We start from the raw sequence: 26,009 nt of genomic DNA, 5'->3' as shown, positions 1-26,009 counted from the left end.
ACACGGTATTTTCTATGTCGACTTAACCAGCTGAAAGACTCTGACTTATTTCGGTTGCGTTTTGTTTACCTTTTGATTGCGTTTTTTCAGTTTTCATCAACGGCGACAAGTATATTACCTGACACTTTGCGATGCGTAGGGCGTAACCAACAATCAAAAAACTGTGAACTACTTTTGGACAAGTGCAGCAATGTGTGGTACGCACACTACAGTGAAGCTTTGGTAAACAGTGATTAATTGACATTAGAGTATTGACCTTGCGCTAAATATTTTGATAAGAACATTTGATTAGTTTGGAAAATTTCAAAAGTTAATCAAAAGATAGACATACAGACAATAGACAAAAAAAAAATTCAAATATTTTAAAAAGTTCTCAGTTCTCATTGGGAGCTCCGGCAAAAAGAGACCCCTTCTATACATAGTATCTCGAAACTGATCTAGAGGAAGTTTTATAAAGCATTAGAAATGGTTCAGAAGTATTTATTTATTTATTTATTATGATTTTTTTAAATGCTTGCAATTTTCACTCAATTGTTTCTCGCTTTAGATTTTTAAAACTAAGTATATACATATTTCTACTGAAAACAAAAAAAAAAATTTAATTAATTGGAAACAAATTGACGGAAGCAAAAAATCTTGTATTTATTACTTATCTCAACTTTTTCACAATTTGTGTCTTTCTTTTATTTTGGTCCAAACGCTTAATTTCCATAGAAATGGCTTAATAACCTAACCTTTTTTGACTAAGCTTTGTCGCCTTCTTTTGCCGTCTTCTTTGGTTTGGTGGGTCAAACGACAAAAAAAAGAAGACAAATAAACGATTTGTTCACAAGAAAGTAAAAGTGTCGCCTCACAGTTTTTTTCTTTCTCTCTCTTTCAGTTTGTTTTGTGTTGTTTGTGGTTGGTTTTTTTTATGGTTTTGGCTACCGCATTACATAATTGGCCATTTGGCCAGTTGCCCGGGCAAATAATAATAATAATAATACCGACTAATAAAAAACATAAAAACTTGTATATAAAAATACTTTTTTTCTTTCTTTTTTTATTCATTCAATTATGTATGGCAATTTGCCCTCAAGAAATTTTTCCATTAGCTCAATTAACTTGTCATTGACCAATGTTTTCACATCGGAAGAGAGTAGAAAATCCAAATGATTGAATTTATTTGAAGCAATTCGTCTGACACTTCTTACCGAATTCAACATTTTGGCATAAATCGCATGAACGCCTTCGGGCGTGGCTAATGCATCGGTTTGTCCGAAGTACAATATAATCGGCACACTTATATCACTTAGATTGTAGCCCAAAGCTTCAATATTATGATACACCTGCAAATTCTCGATGGGTCCATAATCATAGGCAATAAAATCACCCGATTTCCATATCTGCTGCAAGTGTTTTATCTCTCGAATCGAACCACCTTGAAGCAAATTATCATAGTTAAAGGCATCCAGAAGCTAGCAGGGGAAGGGTGAAAAAAGTTGTATTCAAATACAGAAAATTAATAGTGTAAATATATATATTTTAGAATTACCTTTTTATTATTCTGAGAACTACCTACTAATTGCTTGGTATAATATTCGCACTGTTCGCGTTTCTTTTGGCAAATTTTACGCAATTCGCCAGGTTGAAAAAGTTCAAATTTATTAGATTTTTGACGTTGCTGTAAAGTTATAGAATGGAGTCATCGTGTTACACAGATATTGACAAATTAGTAGATAATTTTATGCCTATTTAAAATTAATATAAACTTCAATTTGTTATGCAAAAAGCATTATTCTAAGTACTTTCAAATATTTCTTAATGGTAAATTCATTAACCGTTGAATATTACCCAATTTACTAACTTTACAAGATTGTAAATTGTATTACTTACTTTGCTTTGCTTTCCTTCTGAAGATAAAATTTAAATGGCAATTGTCTCAGATATTATGAAAAATTACAACTAAGTAAATTTTAGGATTTCTCTCTCTTTTGCGAACCAAATTGATTGCTAATTTGACGAGTTTGAAGCATTTTTTGTTCAGTTTTCAAAACTAAATACCCAAATTCAAATTCCCTTGAATAAGTGGGCATTTTACTTACTTTATTTAGTTTCCTTGAATGAGTTATGTTTCTCAAATATAAAATAAAATATGTTTATACTATTTCTTAATATACTGAGGAATATAGAAAAATAATAAGATTTTTCTATATTAGTCTTTATATAGGATTTTCCTATTTTTCTCAGTAAGGCTCTATCTATCCTTTTGACCAACCATTCCTATGTCAATTACATTGGAATTCTTTAGAAATTGCAAAAATTACAAAAAGAGATTTCATATCTCCTTTTGCATGGCATAGCCAAATCATAGATCCAAGAGTTATACATTCATCTGAAAGATTTCAATGAGGAAACTTAATTCCCACGATATTATAAAGTTTATATTGAAGACGAATTGGTATTATAAAAATTGGAACTAAAACTATTTGAAATGCTTTTCTTACCCCTTTTGCTATGAAACAAATGTTTTGAAATATAATTCAGGACTTAAACGTAAGCAAATCTTAATACTGAGATTCCAGAGAATTGGTTGATCGATCATTTCTCTATAAATTTAAATGAACTAGTTACCTAAAACGAGCTCAAAATTATTTGTTTCTTCAAGAGCTTAAAGCTTATGACTTAACACTTTGGTGTACTTTTCCGCACTCTTAAAGAGACTAAAATATCTCACATCTGTTCCTTATCAGAGTCTAAATTAGAAACATCTCTCCAGGGGGTTATCACCAAGCACTCTCTCTCCCTCTCTATCTCTGGGCTAATGTCACACCAAGTCACTATGCTTATCACGGCTTGAGCTCTGATATTTGTTTCATTTTGTCAGTCACCACAAAATGTTCAAACTAAGCAAACGATTGCTGCCAACTCTAAACTGGATTCAACGTCTGGCCTCCAACTCCTCCGCAACGACTCCTGAGCGCACAGCATTGTATGATTTTCATGTGAAAAATGGTGGAAAATTAGTCAATTTCTGTGGCTATTCATTGCCGGTACAATATGCGGATCAGAGTATTATATCTTCGCATTTGTATACCCGCCAAGTGGGCTCTATTTTCGATGTCTCTCACATGCTGCAGACCTATGTGAGGGGTAAAGATGCAGCTACTTGTATGGAAACAATTTGTACTGCGGATATTTTGGGTTTACCAAATGGTTCGGGCACTCTGACTGTATTCACCAATGATAATGGTGGCATATTGGATGATCTTATAGTGAATAAAGTCAATGAGAAAGAGCTCTATGTAGTCTCGAATGCGGCTATGAAGCAACAAGATATGAACATAATGAGTTCGGCTGTGGTGAGTAGAAATTACCTAGAAAACTCAATATTAAAGAACAATTTTATATTCTAATTTTAATTTTATATTCTTCCTTCAGTCTCATTTTAAATCTCAAGGCAAGGATGTATCGATAGAGTTTCTGACCCCATCGGATCAATCTCTCATAGCTATACAGGGACCCCAAGCAGTTGCTGAGCTGGCAAAACTGTTGGCACCACAAACGCAATCCTTAGATCAATTGTACTTTATGAACTCCTCTACTTTCAATGTAAATGGTTTGACTAACATACGAATTACACGTTGTGGCTACACAGGAGAAGATGGCGTTGAAGTTTCAGTGCCCTCAACTCAAGTGACATCGCTAACCGAAGCATTGCTGGCAAATGGTAAACTAAAACTGGCTGGTCTAGGTGCTAGAGATTCGTTACGTCTGGAAGCTGGCTTATGTCTCTATGGCAGCGATATTGATACCCAAACCACGCCCATCGAAGCTGCTTTAGCCTGGCTGGTAGCCAAACGACGTCGGGCAACGAAAGATTTCCCTGGAGCCGAAACTGTCCTTAAGCAGCTAAAGGAAGGAGTCTCAAAACGTCGTGTGGGCCTCAAAATGCTGGGCACCAAACCACCGCCGGCTCGTTCGGGCATACAAATATTCAACGATGAGGGTAAAGAGCTTGTGGGACAGATAACAAGTGGTTGCCCAAGTCCCAGCATTGGATCAAATATTGCCATGGGTTACATACAAGAAAAATTAAAGAAAGTTGGCACACGAGTTCAACTAAAAGTTCGCGATAAGTTTTATGAGGCGGAAATCACCAAAATGCCATTTGTCGGTGCCAATTATTACAGTAAACCAAAGTAAAAATAAAGATTATTCTTCTCTTCTCATGTGTGGATTAATTACCTTGACAAACTTCATAACGGCTCGCACCTGTGCGGAATCGAAACGCACCTGACGATGCAATTGGGCCAAAGGGGCCAGTGCCTGTATTAGGAGGATGCGTTGATTGAAACGCGGTTGCATGGCGCAGAGAACCAAAAATGCATTAAAGGCCTGAAATGAATTTGCGTTATTTATACGCTCACTCGCACGCAAAAGGCTCAAACCATGTCCCACTTGTGAGTGTCCAATTAGCAAGACTTGGTGTGGTTCGACCACCTCTGCATTCGCCTTCTCCTCCCCGTCCTGCACTTCCCCTTCGGCAGAACTGGAACCTTTGCTAGTTATCTCCGTCATGTGGTCAATTATGGCGGCTAAATCATACGAGCCGAACTCATGAAAACTATAATGCCAAAATTCAGCCATGACATCCGTTAGCTCGAGGTGATGTCGTCCATACGGCGAGGAGCCGCGTAGATTTGCCAACCAGACATCGTAATGTTGTTGATACAACTGAAAGGCTGGGTGCTGAATATAAGCAAGGGTCTAGTCTGGTATATTCCGGCCATTTTACTTACCCAGACTTTTTCCAGGCCCCTGGCATAACCAGCTAAGTGAAGAGCCCAATAGACCGTGTACTAGAAGCACTGGTCTTGCGCCTAAACGAGGTAAACGCTGCACTTGCAACTGATAGCCATCGCCAGTGGTCACATTGTGCAATTCATAGCTAACATTGTGAGCCTCAAGCCAGTCCAACTACAGAACATAAAGCGTAGTCAATGATATGCAAGTGAGGACCAGAGTTAGAGGTAATGAGGAAACTTACCGTGTTCCATTTGCTGTTGCCGTGGGCAACGGCAATGACAATGGCAATGATTATGCCACCTAACACACTCATTTTTCCGAACACAACTACTCTCTCTCCATTCACGGAGAGCAGTCAATGGATAGTTCAATGTTTTTATTTCATTGCTGATCATCATCTTTATGCTTGAATTACTCGAAACACACATCAATTTTTAGCTCAATTGCTCTGTTTGGTTTTTATTGGTTTTAGATATTGAGCTTTTGTCAAGCATTTATGGATGTGTTTATGAAAAAAGGGGTATATTAATATTTGTAAGTGTTCTGATGCCCTTTCAAAGGAGAAAGTACAACCTACTATAAATAGATTAGTAAACCGCAGAGGTGTCACGATCAATCAGAGCGTTTCTAATGTGGTTTAATATAATCTGCATCTTAGTTTGGATTGAATATTTACATATTATTAGCGATAAACCTATTTAATAGAACCCATGAAATAAATTCAGTTTGAGATGAAACTTTAAACGAGTTAAAGAGAGACAAACAATGGATATCAAATGTTCATCTCACACAAAACAACCTAAACATTTTCGAAAATAAATCATTTTATTTAATCTGGTTATGTTCGTCTACTTCAATTAGTACCTATTATTAAATTATTAGTTGGACCCATAAATTTTCCCTATTCGGTGCAATGTATCCACTTTTTAATACATATTATACTTTTATATAATGTTTTGTTTAATGTTTTATATAAATTGAAATACCGAAACCCTGGAAATTTGTACATTTTTTAGGAATTTTTACTTTTGACAAGCACAAACCTGAAGTTTCTTCAAACAAACGTTCGATTAAGTGGATCGAATTAAGTAAAATACAATTTTTTACCTATGTATTATGTAAACCTTAAAATAATTCTAAAGAATTTGATTAAAATCATTACACTATATCAGATGACTTTCACACAAAGATTAGATTTATTTGTATTTAAGTATTTAAGTAATTTTATGGTAATTAACTTTAAAAAGAACATGGAAGAGTATAAAGACTTCTGAACAACTAATTCAATAGTTACCATTTGAACCCAAATAACACACATAATTAGTGTTTGCATTAATGATATAATTAGAGTGTGATGAACTATAAAGTAGTTATTTTCGAAAGCAGAATGTACGGCATAGAGATGACATTTTTTAAGCACATCTCTATCACTTGTTTAATACATATGTATGCTGGTGGGGATTTACGACCCCAACTCTGGCCCACAACTCTCTTTCATATTCACATTAACGCAATTAAATAAAGCTTTACAATAAAATGGATTAAAATTAAATAACTTTCATATCATATCACGTTGGAAGTAATATTCATATAGCACGTACCGGACGAACCGAAATCCAAGTGCAATTCAAAAGTCTGGCCGTAGATGCACTTACCACCCAAAAACCACTTCCCATTTCCCCCTTACCTTCTCCAAAAAATATAAAAAAAAAACCAAACCAATTGCATATTTACTTATCGCTTGGTATGGAGATAACAATTGACTCAACTGGGGAACAGTTGGAACAAAAATATATACAGAGCTGTCTCTCTGTGGACCAAACCAAAAAATAAAAAATCCCGACGAACTTTATTAAAATGAAAGGAAGCAGCAGAAGCTGGCGCCAAAAGCAAAAGTCCAAATTAAATGGGGGGAATGCCAAAATAAAAATTGAAAAGGAACGGTCTGTGGCAACAACAAAGGACAGTAACGCATACAGAGAGCATATGTCCTGTCCAGGACAACTGCTCTGCCCAGTCGCGCCTCCAATTTTCTCTCTCCCCCTCATTTTTGGCTGTGCGTGTGTTGTGCAGTCAACAGTATGCAAAAGTGCAGTCGATTAACGGAACTGGCGGACGACAAAAAAAGGAAAGGAGCGAAAGGCGAGACGAATCGCTATCCTTACCTATGCACAGGACCGGTTTAACAAATATTCGCTGAAAAAAGGCAGAAGGCGCCTATTCACTAGCAAAATGTTTCTTTATATTTATTGCAAGGGAATAATGCATAATAGAATTATTCTTAATGAAAAAGATTTCCATATTCTCAATATTGCGACTTATTGAGACTTATGTACATAGAATAAATCTTCTAACGCATCTTTTACGATTCATTTAATTATGTTTTTCTCTTTTATTGACACTATCTATTTAAGAGCTTTTTTACTCCAAATAGGTTGATGAAATTCCATAACATTTGGCACCAGCTCATGTCAAATCAAATCAAAATTAAATTCCCAACTACTCTTAGTTTTGACGGTATGGTATGGTCATTACATCTCTGGATTAATTAGCGAAGTCTGCTGATGATAGAACTTGGTGGTTCTTGAAATAGATACATATATAGTCAACCTGCTCAATTTTTGTGCTGTTTATAATTAAAAATCTTATAAAAAAGAAAGATTTATTGACCTAAAAGCCAGTCTTGATCAATTTCAAAATATATTTGAATCATTCGTTTTCCACAACATTTATTTCAATTTTGTAGTTTTCTTAGTTTTTAAATAAATCTTACCATGAGATCACAAGTTTTATTGTGACTTGTTCTTGGGTCAGAGTGCCCTTTTTCTACCACAATTAGTGTGGCTGAATACGGTTATCATAGTAACAATCAATTGATGAGTCCAGGATGAAGATGTCCTGTGAAAAAACGTCTGCATTGCTTATCTACTTTCAATTTTGATTGTCTGAGTTTCTAAATAGTTTTCCGATGCCCCTTTAGTCAATGTTTAACTTCACTTAAGAAAAGAAATATTTATCTTATTTTACTATTAGATAGCCCCATATGTCATTCGTTGCAGGACGAATTCGGTCATTCATTCGCCTCTGCCTTTCTACATACAGATGTATGTACATGTATATATGTATGTATGTGAATTGAGCTGGCTGGTGTGTGTGTATGTGAGTGTTGCCAAATGGTGCTGAGGGGGCGTGTCATGTCGGCATGCATATGCATTTTTATTAAATTTAATAAAGCTGCAATTAAACAATTTACTTTTTATTACAGAGACAAAAATGGAAATTCGTTTTCATTGCGGTTTTCTTTTTTTCCACATTCATTTATGTATTTATGAAAAATATTCACCAGACAACAACAGTTTGAACATGCCAAAAATAAAAAGTCTGTAAAAAGAACAAACAGTTGTTACAAATTTTCATATTTTAATATGTTTTTAAATGTTATTTTTACAAGAATAAGTCTATTTGCTTGTTTTAGTTAGGAAAACGAAACTCTAATTAAAAATGGATTTATCTGCTGAAAAAACCTACAACAAATGACAATTACGAAGCAGAACAAGCAAAGCTTTCTTTTTTATATCCCAAATTTAAAGAATCATTGTATTCTTGATTCTAAAGAATATAATGATAAATTGGAAACTGAAACCTGTTCTTGTTTTAACTAAATTTCTAATTTATTTAATGTAATTTATGTAATTTATTTCCCACTACTATGAAACCTTAGAATTATGTATTTTTACAACTTCATTTAAGAATTAACAGGCCAAAAATTCGATTTCTCTGTCTAAGTCTATTTAATTCTTAAGTTGAGTAATCCTTGTCAAATCAGGGTGAAAAAAGAATTGAAAGCCAACAACAATTCAAATGTCATTTCTAACCAAAAAATGAAATCATTAAGCGGCATTTACTGTCAACATAAATGGCACGCAAACAGTTCACTTGTTCTTCTCCACAAACATGAAAAACCCCCCAAAACGACAAAAAAAAAATATACCAACTTGCCGTGCAATTGACTTTGGAAGACAAAAGTAAACAAAAGGCAAAACCGTATGGATGGCGCTGAGGGGAAAGAGGGCACAAGGAAAATGTGGAAATGAAGAAAAGCGTGCACGAATCACTCACCCATCGAGCGAGTGAGCGAGCACTCATTCATTCAGTTCGTCAATTACATTGATTTCGTGTGCGGTTTTGTTTGCATTTTTATGCCACCTGCCACCAAAACGGAAATTTCTCAAACTCTCTGTGCTCTGCCAGGCGAGTCCTTCGAGTCCTACGGGTCCTCGTTTCGTGTCATCGTCATCGTGCTTGCTATTGTCATTGTCACATTTTGATTTGTCTGTCTGTCATTTAATAACACAAAGTGTCTTTGGGTCTCACAATTTCTGTGAACTTCATTTTCCTGCTGGCCCCTTACCAAAACAGGGTATAGTGAGTTTGTTGAAATAAAGATTTTGCAATTATATTATGCAAAGTAATTGGAAATTCTAACTATCCCATTATTGAAAATATAAAAAAAAAATCGGTATAGAATGCTTTACACAACTTAGTTGGAAAAATCTCATTTACTTCAAACAATGAAGGAAGAACGACAAATAGTTTTAACGTGCTCTTACATTTAGAATTCAAATATGTTTCGAGTTCCCAAATATATAATCACTTTGATAGTCTGTGATTAACTCAGACTTTGTTAATCACAGACAGAGATTTCTAAATTACATTCGATATTCTTGAGCATAGCCAGATTATACCTAGACTTATACATTGAAGTATGTATACAATTATTTTTAGAAAGAATAAACCATTCGTCTTAAACCATACTGAAGTTCTAACATTTATATTTGTTATTCCAAGGGTAAACATTAGTCGTTGTGCTACGGTTGACTTTTTTTATTATCTGTTATTATTTTCGACAATTTCCCGTGATTGACTTTGTCTTTTGCTTTGCTTTTTGCCATTATTTTCATTATTATTTTCAATATTATTTCTTATGTCTGCATTGTTTACTCTCGCTTGCTCTGTCTCTCTCTCTCTCTCTCTCTTTCTCCCTATTTTGTTGTTTACTTCTCAATGGTATTTATTTACTTGACGTAATGATTTTTCCTCTATCAGACGTTTAGCATCGGCAACCTTTTTTTTATTTGTTGATATTTTTGCGGCTTTATCGTTTATGGCATAAACAAAAAATAAAAATATAGCATGAATAAAATAATATACAAAAAAAATTTGTCAGTGAAGCGTATCGTAAAAAGTGTCATTAGAGTGGAAAGGTATATAAAATGTTTCGATTTTTATGTCTATGATGCAGATAAACCATCAAGAATTTTACATTTGAATTTATTTGAGTCTAAAGCCAAAGTTTACACAGAGTTTCTATCAATTCGCCCTTTTTCCGCGAACAAAAAGACTTTGCAAGTAGTTGAAAATTTTGAAATATTTTCTTCGACTTTAATCAAATCGATATTAACACATTTCAACGAGATAAAAAACCAGTTCCGCGGAAAACTCATGATATTGATAATTCTATGATTAACTTATCTAATTCATCTATTTAAACAATGACACTAACAATAGTTAAAGACAGATAGCTAATCCTATTTGTCTTACTATCTCACTCACTCTCTCTTTCTCTTATTTGTTGCACTTTTGCTTATCGACAATTCTGATTACGGAACCCGGATTGGCAACAAATTTATTAAATAGCCAAGTACTAATAATATTAAAAGGTATTATTAATTGTTACCAGTTTGACTTTTGCGATAAATATGCAAATTATTGGGCGGGTTCTAAAAATATATGAACATTGTGTGGAAAAAAACGGTTGCTTACAATACAATACAATAATTGATGAGATCAGGGCTGTAATAGAGGTAAGTCAAGACAATGCCCAATCGGTCTTTTGCTATATAGCCCACAATTGACTTTACTGGTTTTTACTTACAAGCCACAACAAAAAGAAAAACGTTTGTTCTTTCTTTTAACTTTCTTTAAATAGTTATTTTTATTTCTTTCCAAAATAGCCGAATTTTTCAAGTTTTATTAGCTGGCATCTCAAAAAATTCCTTAAAGCAAAATACAAAAATATATTTTGTTGTATTTATTTTATAATTTTTTCCTTAAATATTATTGATGAAATAAAACTTTCAAACCAAAGATTATAAATTTAAGAGATTTTAGAATGCTACTTACTTACCTTTTATTGTTAGTATACTTTTTAAATTATTTGCCCCTTTTTAATAATTTATATTTTAAAATGACAACTTCTTAGAAAATGGTTGCTTTAAGAAGAAATTTTTTTAACATTTTAAAATTAAAATTGATTGAAAAACCTTCAGCTGATGCATAATTTCAATTCAATGGAAACAAAATACTTATATTTGTATTCACTTTAGGCGCCATCAAGTGTCAATGCGGCTCTGTATGTGACTTTAATTTCAAATATTTACCAACTGAAATGATATCATAATGAAATCTTCTCTCAATGCCTTTTGTCAAACACAGAAAAGTTCCCATCTCAAGAATACAAAATACAAAAGAAGAAGAAACCAGAGGGCCGGGGCTAACTTCGACCGCGTCAAAGTTTGTATACCCTTGCAACTTTTTTGGTAACTCTTTCCTTACCTATAGCCATCAAAATAGAAAAACGTTTTATCTAAAAAGGCTAATCTTTGCGAAAGAACGGCCTACAATCTTAGCATAGGAAATAACGAAGATATTGATCAAAGTCACTGTTTTCCACCGATCATTCTTATGGGAGCTATATGATATAGTTACCCGATCTTGATCAAATTCGGCACAGTCATTAACAGATATATTAAACTAACAAATGTTTAATTTGAAAGCAATTGCGTCAAAAGTAACGAAGTTATTGACAAAAGTCACTGTTTTCGAAAGATCGTTCCTATGGGAGCTATATGATATAGTCACCCGATCTTGATCATATTTGGCACAGTCGTTTATATGTGTAATTAATTCACCAATATGAAATTTCATGACAATAGCTCAGAAAATAACAAAGTTATTGAGAAAAGTCACTGTTCGTGACTTTGCCATTTGTATGGGAGCTATATGATATAGTGATCCGATCCGGCTGAATCCGAGATATACAACGCCTGCAGTATATACAAGCTTACATGCAAAATTTCAGCTCTGTAGCTCTTACGGTCTAGGAGGAGTTTGCGTTGATCCAGACGGACGGACGGACGGACGGACGGACGGACGGACGGACGGACGGACGGACGGACGGACGGACGGACGGACGGACGGACATGGCGATTTGAACTCGTCTCGTCGTGCTGATCAAGAATATATATACTTTATATGGTCGGAAATGCTTCCTTCTATGCGTTGCACACTTCTGACCAAAATTAATATACCCTTTTTGCAAGGGTATAAAAATAGCAAAATGCGAAATATAAGTAATTAAAAATGTGATTATGATTAAAGTTATTACTAATGCCAAGCGCGTGTGAGTTGCCTTTATGTGTTTTTAATTACCAAGATTATCTTACTTGGCATTTTATTTGTCTATATATGATATAGAAAGGTATATATGGACTTTTTATGGGCAGTCGTCATCTTCTTCTTAATTATCACACTTGAACTGATTCGATTGTTTTGGCAAAAGATAAATTTTCATTTTCTAGCCTGCTCATAAATATTTTAATTAAAAATTCGACTTTTTGTGTTGTTCTAAGTGAAAAGTTTTACCATTGCCCGTTTTTCGTTGCCATTTTCCACGACAACGTCATCAGAAACGCATCACAAACACGAGTACGAAAAGAGTAGAAACAAACTTTTTGGCTTAAGTTCAGCGAAAGTTTGAGAGAAATTTAACTAATTCCATTATGCAGGCAAAAAACAGGATGGAAAATGAAAAAATGGATAAAAAAATACAACCAGCATTTGGAAAATGTTAAACAAAAATGTGAAAACTTTGCCCTTGTTGAATGAGAATTCTTGTCCATAGTTGCCTTTAATTTCGCTTGGCAAAAATATATTTCGCTGGCGTTGTGTTTATTTAAAAGGCGAACATAATTCGACAACCTTTCGACAGCTTCACCTTGCTGCACAGTGGAACGATTATACAAATGGATTTGATTTAATAGAAATTCTCAATGTTGACCTTTTATATAATAATAAACATTATTTTGAATGGATTCACACTTATAAATCGCAGGAGCAAGGTGTTCATGAGGTAACTCTACCATCTTAAAAAGATGAGAATCAGACTTTGATATAGTTTAGTTTATTAAAAACTTTCTAAAAAACTCTGTGTATTAGTTTCTTGGACATTTGCACCACGGTGCCAGGAGAGCTAGACAAGTAGCGGAAGGCAAGTCCTTCTTAGGCTAATGGCTCAAAAAGTAAAGTTTTCTTACCTTTTTGTTTTTTATACCCTTGCAAAAAGGGTATATTAATTTTGGTCAGAAGTGTGCAACGCATAGAAGGAAGCATTTCCGACCATATAAAGTATATATATTCTTGATCAGCACGACGAGACGAGTTCAAATCGCCATGTCCGTCCGTCCGTCCGTCCGTCCGTCCGTCCGTCCGTCCGTCCGTCCGTCCGTCCGTCCGTCCGTCCGTCCGTCTGGATCAACGCAAACTCCTCCTAGACCGTAAGAGCTACAGAGCTGAAATTTTGCATGTAAGCTTGTATATACTGCAGGCGTTGTATATCTCGGATTCAGCCGGATCGGATCACTATATCATATAGCTCCCATACAAATGGCAAAGTCACGAACAGTGACTTTTCTCAATAACTTTGTTATTTTCTGAGCTATTGTCATGAAATTTCATATTGGTGAATTAATTACACATATAAACGACTGTGCCAAATATGATCAAGATCGGGTGACTATATCATATAGCTCCCATAGGAACGATCTTTCGAAAACAGTGACTTTTGTCAATAACTTCGTTACTTTTGACGCAATTGCTTTCAAATTAAACATTTGTTAGTTTAATATATCTGTTAATGACTGTGCCGAATTTGATCAAGATCGGGTAACTATATCATATAGCTCCCATAAGAATGATCGGTGGAAAACAGTGACTTTGATCAATATCTTCGTTATTTCCTATGCTAAGATTGTAGGCCGTTCTTTCGCAAAGATTAGCCTTTTTAGATAAAACGTTTTTCTATTTTGATGGCTATAGGTAAGGAAAGAGTTACCAAAAAAGTTGCAAGGGTATACAAACTTTGACGCGGTCGAAGTTAGCCCCGGCCCTCTGGTTTTTTCCTGTTTTTGTTAATGTTTAGCTTAAGTGATGAACGTCAAATTGTTTGCAAACTTCTACTTAAAGTCTAAAAATTTTTGCACTAAAATAACTTACAGATTTCTTCAAGTGTACTCGATGCTTAGAGTCCTTTGATTAGCCAGTATGTTTGCACATATTAACTTGGCTTATTTATTAAACACGTTTGTGTTTGGTTTTTTCCTTCATTTTCTTGTTCTGTTTTTTTCTTTCCTGTTGATGTTTTTCTTCTTTTTTTTTTTTTGCTGCCGTCAGGATGTGCTCTTGGTCAGCTTCTGGCCACAGTCTGGGGCACATGGCTGACTGAATACAACCGCCCGCCAACCCGGCTACACGCCCTCCCGCCATTTTGTTGGTTGGCTGTTTGTGGCCTCAATAAATCAACTGGAATTAAGTCATCAATAATGGAAGAGACATAAAGCAGGCAACCGAGAGAGCAAAGTTGCTTGAATGTTTTGCAAAATGTGTAAAGCAGAAAAACGAAGGTGGAAGGGCAATTGGACGCGAACCTGAAGCTGGTAACTGGTGGCTGCCCATGGAAAAGGAGTTGGAAGCAGAAGTAGTTGGTGGAACAGGGCCAGAGCCATATGTGGGCACCATAAAGAAATGCAAATTGTTGTGGCCATATATCTATACATACATCGGTTCAATATGTTCTTTTTTTTCCCACACAACTTATGGCGCATTGGTCAAAAGCAAAGGGCAATTAATTAGATTAAAAAAATACCTATGAAATAAAGTTCAGAAAAAATAATTCAAATTTTATTGAAATTCTTTTAAATATGGTGAGCTTGTGAATGAAACAAGTACAATTTGTTCAATATATATTAGAATAAAGGTGGATACTTGGGAATCAATATTCGATCGACTATGTAGCATCCTCGATCTGCGAGTTTTAATCTTCTGTCATAAATCGGTCACTATGTGGCAATGACAATAGTAGTTTATTCGTTTCAATCCTATATATATACAAATATTCATCTGTTTGCCCTTTGAATCCGTTCTTTTTAACAGCAACCTTTGGAAGTTGATGATCTAATGAATTCTACAGATTTTTAAAGGGTTTTTATCGTTCAGATTTATGGCTCTGAGTCAGAATCTATATAATAGTTAAACAATTTATTGTTCATTTCTTAAAGCTAGTCTAAAGATACGGAAAATTATCGATATGTTGGAGCAATTCGCGTATTAAAGCTCTTAAAACGAATGAAGTAATGTTAACGCAATGCCTTTTTGGCTTACCAAGCTGAAAGTTAGACCCTTGTTTGTAGCTCTCGCTCTAATCATTTTGCTCAATCACAACCCTTTTGCATTCACAACTCTTGTGTCCTTTTTGTTGTTGAGATAAAAGGACTGCCATTGAAAAATAATATGGCAACTGTTAATGAAGTTAGCCAAAGCTGTATCAGTGTCCCTAACCCAAGGACCCCCCTGTACTCATGGCCACTATATCCTGTCAGTGCATTCAATTCAATTCATTGATCAATGGCAAACCAAATGAAAAACGAGCACAAGAGAGATACATATCCATGAGACTTGCAAAAATGCAACAGCAGGAGCAGTAACTCAAACTCGATTTGTTCATGGTAATTAAAATTTAATCATTGGACATTAGTCTACATACTCACACACGCACACCCACTCGATAGGACACACACACACGCATACATAATACTGAATTGGTTACCCTGCGTGATGCTGGGTAGGGGTTAAGGAGTCACATTGGCATTGCATACTTTCAGGCATGTAAATGGCACTCGTATCGCATGGATAAATGCTTGATTTTAGCTTTTGCTTTTGCACCTGTATACACTACACCTGTGTGCGTTTGCCATTCCGTTTCATGTTTGTTACCCAGGTATTTAAGTCGTTGTTGTTTTTTATTTCCTTGTTACCCAATGTATTTGCTGCTAATGACATGCAATTAATTTTTGGGGCTTTTAATGCAAATTGAACAGAGCTCGTAAATGCGGTTTTATATTGAAATGATTTCGACTCTATGATACGATATGATGACCATCAATTAAGCTTCTTTAGCTTTATGTCAATGATGCAATTGCGCCTTTAGATATGGGACATTTGTAACATTTTGATAACTTCTAATCGAAAACTCCAATTCGATAATCTTTCGAAACAAATCTAATCAGTAGGCCTTGTCATAGACCTAAATTTAGTTTGTTCATTATCAGTTTCGGCGTCTCTTGTGTAACAATATTTCGATATTTTTCCTTTATTTAGCAAATTTGTAAAACAAAATTTGTTTCCTTTATTCGTGTGTATCCCTTTTAAGATCTTTTACATACCCATTTATTGCAGAACTATGGCCAAAGGCTAAATAGGTCGATTGTTGCCGCGCTCATATAGGTTTCTTCGTATGTCGAGGTTAAATGTTGGTTATAAAAAACCTGCTTGGAGGGCCTTACAATTGGCAAATAACTATTCCAAAGCGCTGTTAAATAAAAATCCTTTAAAGACTGCTTCTTAGGCAAGAGACGCGAGAACTCCCCTGCCTTCTACAGCAATCAATGCAAAGCTAGCAGAGAAAATGAAGAAAATTATTGCTGGCGAACCATATATATCAAGAATGACCTATAGCTTACCAAGCTCCGAAATACCACTCAAAAAGGAAGAGGAAGACGAAGAAGAAAGTCTGACGCGTTTTCAACGTTAGGCCAGAGTAGTACCTCGACTGCAGAGCGTTGGTGTATTAAGGATTATAAGAACTGGACCGAGAACGGAATTTGTATTTTACTATGTTGAAAAATACAACAAAAAATGTTCAGTGGAACTTCGCAAGTTCATAAAAAGAAATCTATTATCCTTTAAAATCAAACATAAGAAAATATTCTTATTTTTTTAAATGTTTGTGAAAATATTAAACAAAATGTCTTTCGAATATTACACGATAAACATATGTATGTACATTAGGAGCATTAGTGGCCAAAATTTGTTCAAAGCTGCGACAAAGTATTCGTTATGAAAACAAATCCATGGTTATGTGCTAACTAATTCCAAACATTTGAGTAAATTATACTATTTTACTTAAAGTAGTGTATGTATTAGAGCATTACATCTGTTTATATATTCATAAAGTAAATAATTTTATGAACTATAAAGTTGTATGCATTTGAATCTGGAAAAGCAAGGACGATTCAAACGAGTGCTTCCGAATTGTTCATTTGTTAGTCAAACGAAAACGAATGGAATAGAGTTTAATTTATAAGTAAACGACTCGTAACTTACAAATTCGAGATGAATAATGTAATGTATTCATTTTTTAAGTATCAAATACCTTGTTCCAAAAACTTATTGGTTCAAACAACCAAAGTGAGTTGTTTGGGGTTTTGAATCTATTCATTTGCAATGCTCTCGTAACTGTCTTTAATAAAAAGAACAGATAAACTGGAGAAACCTACATCGACTGTGCCAAACTGCAAACTGAAATCGGTTGAACGCCGCAATTTATGTAAACATTATCAACTTTTATCTAACAAACAGACCAACACTTTGTGCCGTTTGGCCTATAGATGCAAGGACAATCAGAGACAAAGAGAGGTAGATAGGGGCCGGGGGGTCGGATGTGATAGAGACACAGTGTGAGACATGGAAGGCTGTCATTGACAGTAAAATGGCCTGGGAATGGCAATTAACTTTATAACATTTGCATGGCCCATATGGCAATTGTCCTTTTGCAGGAGTCCTGCTGCTAGTCCCCTTTCTGATTATTGTCGTTGTTGTCGATGTTGTTGTTGTTGGTCTATGTAATGCAAGTCAAGTTGATTAATTGGAAATTGCGGTTAATGGCCGGTTGGTCAGATCAGATGCAAAAATCACATAAAACTTTGTCCCATCGAGTAAAAGTCTAGACGACTTTTAATTAGAGACAACTAAACTAGAATACACACGAAAAAAAAAAAAAAGAAAATAGAGTGAGAAGAATGAGCAAGCCTATCCAACATATGTATGCACAAACTTTTTTTCTTGCCATTTGGATTATTGAAAAATGTTTTCCTTGCCTAGCAAGAAAAGTTGACAGATTTTTGCAGCGGAAAATTAACAAGTTCCGTGTTAAAAATACAAAAAAGGAACAAAAAATTGTTGAAATATAAAGTTTATCCTGCGGCAAATCGAGTTAAGAAGTCCGTAAAGTATGCAATGCTAAAAATGTGCTAAAAACTATGCTACACGAAGCGGTTGAAGGGCGACAAGGACAAGGCAGGAAGGAAGGCCCGGCTGTTGCGGGTTCGAGGCCAGCAGCTGCAAGTGCGGAAACTTAAAAAGTCCTAGACGTCGTGGCAGTCGTCGTCGTCGTCGTCGTCATCATCGTCAACGCTGTTGTCGTCGTCGTTGGCGACAGTTTTTGTTGCTGACGACAAACACAAGTTCCTGTTTAAGGAGCCACGCACACACACACACACACACACATACGCAGACACAAAACAGCCTAGAAGCAGACGTTTTGTTGAAAATTAACTTTTCCTGATGAAAACTTGCAGTTGTTTGCCCATCCAGACGCATATGTATATATATTTTTATTTAGTTTGCTGGAATGGGTTGCATTTTGTATTTTTATTTTGTGGTACAAAAACATATTATTTCCATATGTTTATTATGTTCTGGTCTTCTCATTTTATTTTTAATTGCTAACAAAAATGTGCAAAGTTCTAATTTGGCTGAAATTTCTGTAATTCCAGCATTTTCAAAGCGTTCATAATTGGTAAAAATATTATTTTTGAACTTAAAGCCGGGCATTCTTGGTTTTGTTGGGGTCTTTAGTTCATGTCGTCGGGGTCACCTTTATCACTGATTGTATTAGTAGGCGGATAATGAAACTTCACTGGAGAAATGGATAATTCTAAAACAAAGTTGGCTATAATTCTATTAGGTTAGGCGTTGACTTACGTGTTATACTAACATATTTCAGTTTATTCATTTTGCTTACATTTGAAATACCTTTAGAGACTAAAATTGTTTTATATTTTTGATGTAAAAAAAGTGTAACGAAATTTGTAGTTTTTTATCGATCAATTAGTTGTTGCAAGCCATGGCCAAAGGAGGAATACGTCAATGGGTTAAGCAGATCGCCACTGTTGGGGTTGAAGTAAAACGAAATAAACGGGCTAACAAGCTGTTGACATGGGTGAGTAATATTCATACGGGACATATGTAAGTATCTTAAATATATATATGTGTGCTTATACTCCTAATCTGCAGGTGAAACCAATATCACTAAAGCCGCCGTTTTCTCCACCGACTTCCAACACAAGAGAAATTACCAAAAAGATCAAAAATCTTAAGCCTGTTGAGGAAATTCTTCCTGAAAATTTCATGGAACCTGGCATATTTGCTTCTCGTCGTTGTAATGGAATGGGCGCATGCTCATTTATTGGCGGAGTAGTTCAGCCAACGACTAGACGGTGTCAAAAAGCGAATTCACAGAATTTAAATGACGCTGATCTCTTTAAGCATTACTCCTTGTTAAATGGTAGATCAAATTGGAAAACTCCAAAGGATGGGCCCCTATCCAGTTTGCATGCCTCTCGTATGAGCGCTTCATTTAAACAAGCTCCACGTGTAAGTGAGGCTTGTTTTGATCGTCTTATCATGTATAAGCGTTCCATTCCAAAGAAGTAGAGGCAACTTTTCTAAAAAGTCTTGAACCTATTGAGTTCATTAGTATGTCATTTTTAAGAAACTAGACAGATAATTTGAAATAAACATATGTTCTCTTTCAAACATGTTTTATTTCACTTTTATATATTTTAAATTCAATATTTTTCAAGACGCTATCTCTTTTGGGATATCTCGGCCCACTGGTTTTAAAATTCTTTAACCTTTAGCCTTGGTCTTAAACTTTGCGTTGCTTTTCTCTTATCTGCTGTCGCTGTCTTTGATAAATGCTTATTTACACGAATGAAAAGGCACACAAAATAAGCACAGAAGGAGGAAATATGCTGCCATCTTTAATGCCTTGATATATTATGAAGGGGAAACCAGAGAGAGCAGGTCTACAGTGCGTATGAGTAATAATGCGTCAATAGATTTATGGTAAATGGCTAAAAACCCCGACTCTAAAATCCAATTCAAGCCAAGCCAAATCCAAAGACCAGCCAAAAGATACTCGTTTGCCTCGTTTGTTTGCGCTTATGTCTCTGTATAAAAATGCATATAAATTTTATAGCAAAATTAGCTCATTTGTCTTGTTTTTATGCCCCGATGAAAACAACAAATTTCCCTCATATTCCCCTACCCGGCCGAGCAAAGCAACTCGACATAAACCTTATTTTGGGGTTAAGATATTTGAACTTTTGCGGTTGAATTGATGAAGGGTCTGGGTCATCATTTGGCCCAGGCCACTTCCATCTTTTTTTTTTTTTTGCTGTCCTAGGTGTTAAATGTGCTTATATTTTTGTATTTTATCCTTTTTGATATGAGCTTTTCTATAATTGGTTCGTGTTTTGGCCGCTTTGGCCAAGTGGCAGCTGAACCCAAATTCATGAAGTGAATTTAAATGGTTTGATTAAAGCTTAGGAGTGTTGATTGGATTAGATATACATACATTTCATATCGTTGATTTCGATTAGAGCTGAATTTTTGATGTTAAATGAAAAGAAAAATAGATAGGGCCTAAAATATGATATGAAGAAGTTATAATATGGGCTAGATAGATGACCAGAGGGAATCTGCTTTGACTTGTTGAAACTAAAATACTTTCAAGTTTGATTTCTAAGATTGAAATTGTTTGAAACACAAAATGAAGAGACAATTTCAAATCATTTTTTGACATTGGCAATTATTTTCCAACAAAAATCAACCACTATAAGGTGCAAAATGAGCCACGCAGTTTTTTTGATCTACTTGAAAGGCAAGCTGGAAAATAACAAAGGAAATATATGCTACTCAATTTTTTAGCAATGTTTTTAAGAACAAATATAAAATATAGAAATGATATGTCCCTATATTTATTTTTTATTGAGGTAGGAAACATTGAAGGTAAAAAAAGAAATTTTAATTTTTAGCTTCATTTTCTGTTTATATTTGGACAGAGCTATCGGCAATTTTTGGAGATGGTTAATATAATTACTAATCACTATAAGTGATTAAAAACGAAATAAAAATATATAAACTTGAAGCGATTTTAATTACCAAAATGATCTCTCATTACTTTAATCTATTAGTTAGCAACAAAGTTGAATACCCTTTCATGTGGCAATTAATTAAAATTTAATTTTGTATAGTTTGCTTTAACCTAGTTTAAAGTTATGACTTAAAATCAAGTCAAGTAGTTAGTTAGTTAGTTAGTAAACTTTTTCACCACCCCCAATCAGCATCTCTTTCCTCCTCTTCCTCTCTGTACTTTTCACTGCACATGTATGTGTGTCTGGTGTAGCGTGACTTGGAATTTATGAACTGCATATCACCATGTACTCGTGGCTCCATTGTAAAGATTAATTGCCACAGCTCTACTTCACCTCTTGTCTCCTCGTGTCTGTTCTTTTCTACTCATTCATTCGTTCGGTTTTTAGCTCTTGGCTTGTTGTTATCATTCAACAGCCAGGCCATGTTAAGAGGAGCCACCAATGGGCGCCACCCACAGATTTGCTCTATACGTTTTTTCCTCTTCTTTTGGTTTTGTGTTTTAGAAATGACATCGACATACTGAAGAGTTATGAGTCAACTACAGGGACACTCGTACTCACACACACACACACACACACACACACAAATGTTAAGCGTAAAGCCCAAAGGGAACAAAAAAAATAATCGACTCAGAAAATGTAATTGATAAGAGAAACGAAGGAGTAGGTGGAAAGGAAAATGGACTAATATTTTATCCGGACTTTATAGCTTTCATTATGGTTTTCCATAAGAAATGTTGGTGACAATTTGAAGATTGTCTCTTACTTTTTAAAGGATTAGCTTTTGAGACTAGAATAATTTTAATAAATATTCAATTAAAACATTTTTCGAAAACAACATCTTTTTGACGTTAAATAAGTTTAAAAAAAGAAATAGGATGAAGGAAACTAATTTAAAGACTTTGATGGCTGCTTGATTAAATCGTTTTCAAAAAAATAGCACACAATATCAGATTCCATTAATGATTAAGAGATTTGAAACTTATTAAGACATCGTGTTTCAGGTTAGGTCTGAAAATTTACCAAACATCACACAGCCCCCAAAGTACAATACTTTTAAACACAAACTCATAGATTAATTGAAAATAAATCAACTGTGAATAATATTTTTAAAAAAATGCATTTTTACTCAATTTTTTTCGTTAAACTGCAATTAAAATAATGCATTCTTTAAACTACATATATTATGTTTGTTAATCTGCACTTGAAAAGCCACTTAAATTGTAGCCATAATCCCTGACCCAACCAACTTTTTCACATTATCACCATTTCTTATCGACATCGTCATTATTGTCGTGGGTTTCATTCAGTAAAACGACTTCAACTTTGATATGATTTGCTCTTCAAAATTTCAAGTATTTTAATTGGCCTCTTTTATTGATTACAAATTGACGTAGAGCAGACTGAGTCGATTTCCTCAACGGAAGCTTCATGAATGGGAAGTAGTTAAAATAGTTTCTTTTTGCTCGTGAATGTCATTGAACGTTCCTCACCTGCTTTTTATATACCGCACATAATAATATAATTTTGGGTGTTTGTTGTATGGCAAAGCTTATCAGCTAAGCGACTAACTTTATGATTTTCCACCCACGTTTCTCAAAATATCATTACGGTAGATAAGATAATATTTTTTGGGTATAAAATGGTACACACTTTGTCCAGCTTTCTTCAGTTTAAATTGGCAAAAAGTCTGGAAATCATGGACCGTAGAAAAGTGTTCTTTGTTTCAATATTATTTTGCATTGGGAGTTTTGGTTTGGCTAAAAATGGTTGCCCCTCGGGATTTTCAAGACTCGATGACAAGTGTTATTATGTCTCACGAAACAAGGTATGGCTATGGGCTTAACCATACTGAACTTTACCCAAAAAGGAATTCCCTTTTCCAGTTAAATTGGTTCAATGCCGAACGCATGTGTCGGGATTTGAATGCCGTTTTGTTTGCCTTCGATAGTCTGAGAGATCAAAATTTGTTAACTGGAAATCTGCAAGTATTGGGTATACCATTTAATCAAGGCTATTTGGATTCTATATGGACTGCCATCACATCTTTGGGTACGGCAAATCAAACGACATTCGTTTTGCATCATAATGGCCAAGCATTGGACTATGCAAATTGGTGTCCTGATGAACCAAAAGATGTCAAAGGATTGGATTGTGTGGGCTATGCAAAAATAGATGATATTTTTGGATATCATAATATAGAATGTGACCTATATAGTTCTGCTTTCGTGTGTGAAACGAGACCTGTAACAACTGAGGATTATTTGTGCTTAAAAAAGGAAATATTTGTCGAAACGCAATTGACTGTGCAGAACTGAAAAAAAAGAAAGTTTTAAGAAATACCAAAAATGATCAAATTCAATGCGATTTTAAAAAGTTATTTTGATTAACCTAAGTGATAAGTGAGTGCATTTTAATGTTAACTAAATTGTGTTCTAAGAATATTAAAGTGTTTGCATTTTTTGAAATAAATTGAAATGCATTGCAGTTCAAAATTCGAGCCAAACACAATCTTATTTGTTTATTCTCCTGTTCCATTCGATTTACAGTCCGTTCAGATAAGATATTTTCTATGTATTAGCATATAAACCAGATTTTTGTCAATATAAAGTTATTACGAGTTTATTCCTTTGATTACGAATTGCAAGCCACAAACAATAAATTGCAAATTCTCCTTTTGCAATGGACCATTCTCTTTTAGCTTATTGGCATTACAAATTCGCATAAATTTTGCTTGAAATTTCTGCAATGCGTAACAAATCGCAGCAAACTTTGCACTCGCAATGCATTCATCATCAGCCAGAAAGAAAAATGCAAGTCAGAAACCGCGAGAATTATGCGCAAGAGGGAAGGATTCTGGCCAATAGAAGGGGGCAGCTCGTCGGAATATGTCTCTAAAGAATTATGCGAATGGTTTGACAAGCTCGCTTTTCCGTTTCCAGCGTTTTCCTCGCTATTGACTTTTAATGGGCCACAGGCGAATGGAAAATGCATTATTACGATTTACCGGATATCTGAATTTATTGGCTATTAGAAATGTTTTATGGAAAAGGAACGCATGATATGAAGTAAGAAAGGGGAAAGCAAAGAGATTGATGTGAGAAAGTCTCGAAATTGATTTCGATCTTCTCATTGAAATGTTGTAGATTCCTTAGATAGTCACACAATTCGTGGGTATCAAAAAAGTCACTTTTTTAATCTAACTTTGTGTTCAAATGTTATATAAGCTAATACTTTTTATCACCATTCATATTCAATAAAAAGTAACAACCAAATAAATAAAACATAAAAACAATTTCCGGAACAAGTTATGAGGGCTGTAAAAAATATTTTTGTACCGACAAACCAAAAGCCAAGACATCAAAAGTGTTATTTATATGAGATTTACGGCAATTAACGTGACCGTTAAAATTATTGGCAAAGGAAATTCATAACAAATAGAAAATGTTTTCGAAAGAGCAAATAGTTTTCGGTAAAAAAGAAATTGGTAATAACAAAGGGGTGAAATTTTTCTTAATTAAAATAAAAAGGCTAACCAACACCTGCATATTCTTAATATAGCGTGGGCCTAATCGGGAACCCCGAAGGATTAGCGTGCCCACGAACAACAACGATAAGAAACTTTAGTTAGGGACAATCAATCAAAATGCAGAGCCCAGAGGGAAAAGCTTTCCACTACTTTACACACACACACACACACAGTTGAAATGCAAAGAATTTTAATGACTTTAATTAAACTGAGTTGACGGTGTTGAAGAAGAAAGGGAAGGGGGAGAAGTACTAAAAGTTTTTGAAGCTAATTAAATAACAAAAAATAAAAAACCCACACTGTTGGTTAATTGCCTCGACTTGGGAATACCATGTATCGAAATGGCATGTAAAATAAGAAAAAAAATAAGCTTACCTCTTAATTATTTTCTGAGGAAAAATCTATGACAAGGGGAAACTTTAAAGGTCACTCCTTACCCCTACAATCAGTGTGTTAAAGTTTTTAAAAAATGGTACAATAGGAAAAATTCTTCAAAGTTTTCACACCCATCTTCAATTTTTTCATATGAATACCAATTTCTAGATCTATTTTCTGCTTTATAACTCTTCGCTATAGAACCTAAATCATATTATTGGCAGACAGTCATCAATCGAACCTAATTCCCAAAGTGATATGGTTTTGCTTTTTATAATGAGTTTATTTTAAAGAGGAGAGTTCGTTTTCCAACTTAAGTGAGTGAGGATAATAGTATTCCTACCCACCCAAGATGCATTCTGTATCCACAGGGTATGTGAAAAACACTAAAAGTAAAAATAGTTTGTTTTTGGAGAACAAATTCCTCTCATGTTTTGATGCCTTTTTCGGTGTAAATGAGCTCAAATTTGTTAAACAAACAAGAACAGAGAAAAGGCACAAAACTTGAGCTGTTTACACTGAAAGAAACTTTGCGTTGCACTTTGCCTTACTCACTCGTCGTGTATGCATGCAAATCTCTGGTAGTAAAACCCAAAAGTAAAAAATAAACAAAAACAATTGCAAAATTAGATATGCGCATATGTTTAAGCCAAAAACAGAAAACAAAATAAAAACGACGTAAGGATAAATGGAATAAAACGAAACAAGCTACAAGGAAACAAGGCAACATCTTAGCCTAGTGCTCCAAGGACTAAAACTAAACTGAAAACCAACAAACTGAAACGCTTCTAGCCGGAAACGGAAGTGCAAGAAGCTGCACAAGACACGATGCCAAGTAGAAGAAGAATAAGAAGACTTCGAGGTGCTGCCTCTCTGCCTTTGCCTAGAAGTCAAGAAGAGAGCGTACAAGACGAACATGGGCC

At 34.8% G+C, this 26,009-nt stretch overlaps 3 protein-coding genes across 3 annotated transcripts; 2 read left to right on the top strand and 1 right to left on the bottom strand.

The window, feature by feature from the left end:
* Positions 1-1,046: 1,046 nt before the first annotated feature.
* On the bottom strand, positions 1,047-5,101 carry LOC6642312 (lipase 1). The gene is made up of 6 exons (XM_002065509.1): positions 5,030-5,101; positions 4,782-4,959; positions 4,441-4,724; positions 4,228-4,377; positions 1,535-1,663; positions 1,047-1,457 (listed from the first exon to the last, which is right to left on the bottom strand). Exons 1-6 carry the CDS (start codon positions 5,099-5,101, stop codon positions 1,047-1,049), a joined length of 1,224 nt encoding a protein of 407 aa, XP_002065545.1.
* Positions 2,793-4,207, top strand: LOC6642313 (aminomethyltransferase, mitochondrial). Its single transcript, XM_002065510.4, has 2 exons — positions 2,793-3,341; positions 3,421-4,207. The coding sequence occupies exons 1-2, from the start codon at positions 2,877-2,879 to the stop codon at positions 4,183-4,185; spliced, it is 1,230 nt and encodes a 409-aa protein (XP_002065546.1). The 5' UTR covers positions 2,793-2,876; the 3' UTR covers positions 4,186-4,207.
* A 13,829-nt stretch (positions 5,102-18,930) lies between the features above and the next one.
* On the top strand, positions 18,931-19,779 carry LOC111518620. The gene is made up of 2 exons (XM_023175967.2): positions 18,931-19,183; positions 19,258-19,779. The coding sequence occupies exons 1-2, from the start codon at positions 19,088-19,090 to the stop codon at positions 19,675-19,677; spliced, it is 516 nt and encodes a 171-aa protein (XP_023031735.1). The 5' UTR covers positions 18,931-19,087; the 3' UTR covers positions 19,678-19,779.
* The last annotated feature ends 6,230 nt before the right edge of the window (positions 19,780-26,009 follow it).

Source organism: Drosophila willistoni, assembly GCF_018902025.1.
Source record: "Drosophila willistoni isolate 14030-0811.24 chromosome 2R unlocalized genomic scaffold, UCI_dwil_1.1 Seg167, whole genome shotgun sequence".
Classification (NCBI taxonomy): Eukaryota; Metazoa; Arthropoda; class Insecta; order Diptera; family Drosophilidae; genus Drosophila; species Drosophila willistoni.
Note: the sequence above shows the minus strand (reverse complement) of the source record. Positions and strands in the feature narration are given on the sequence as shown.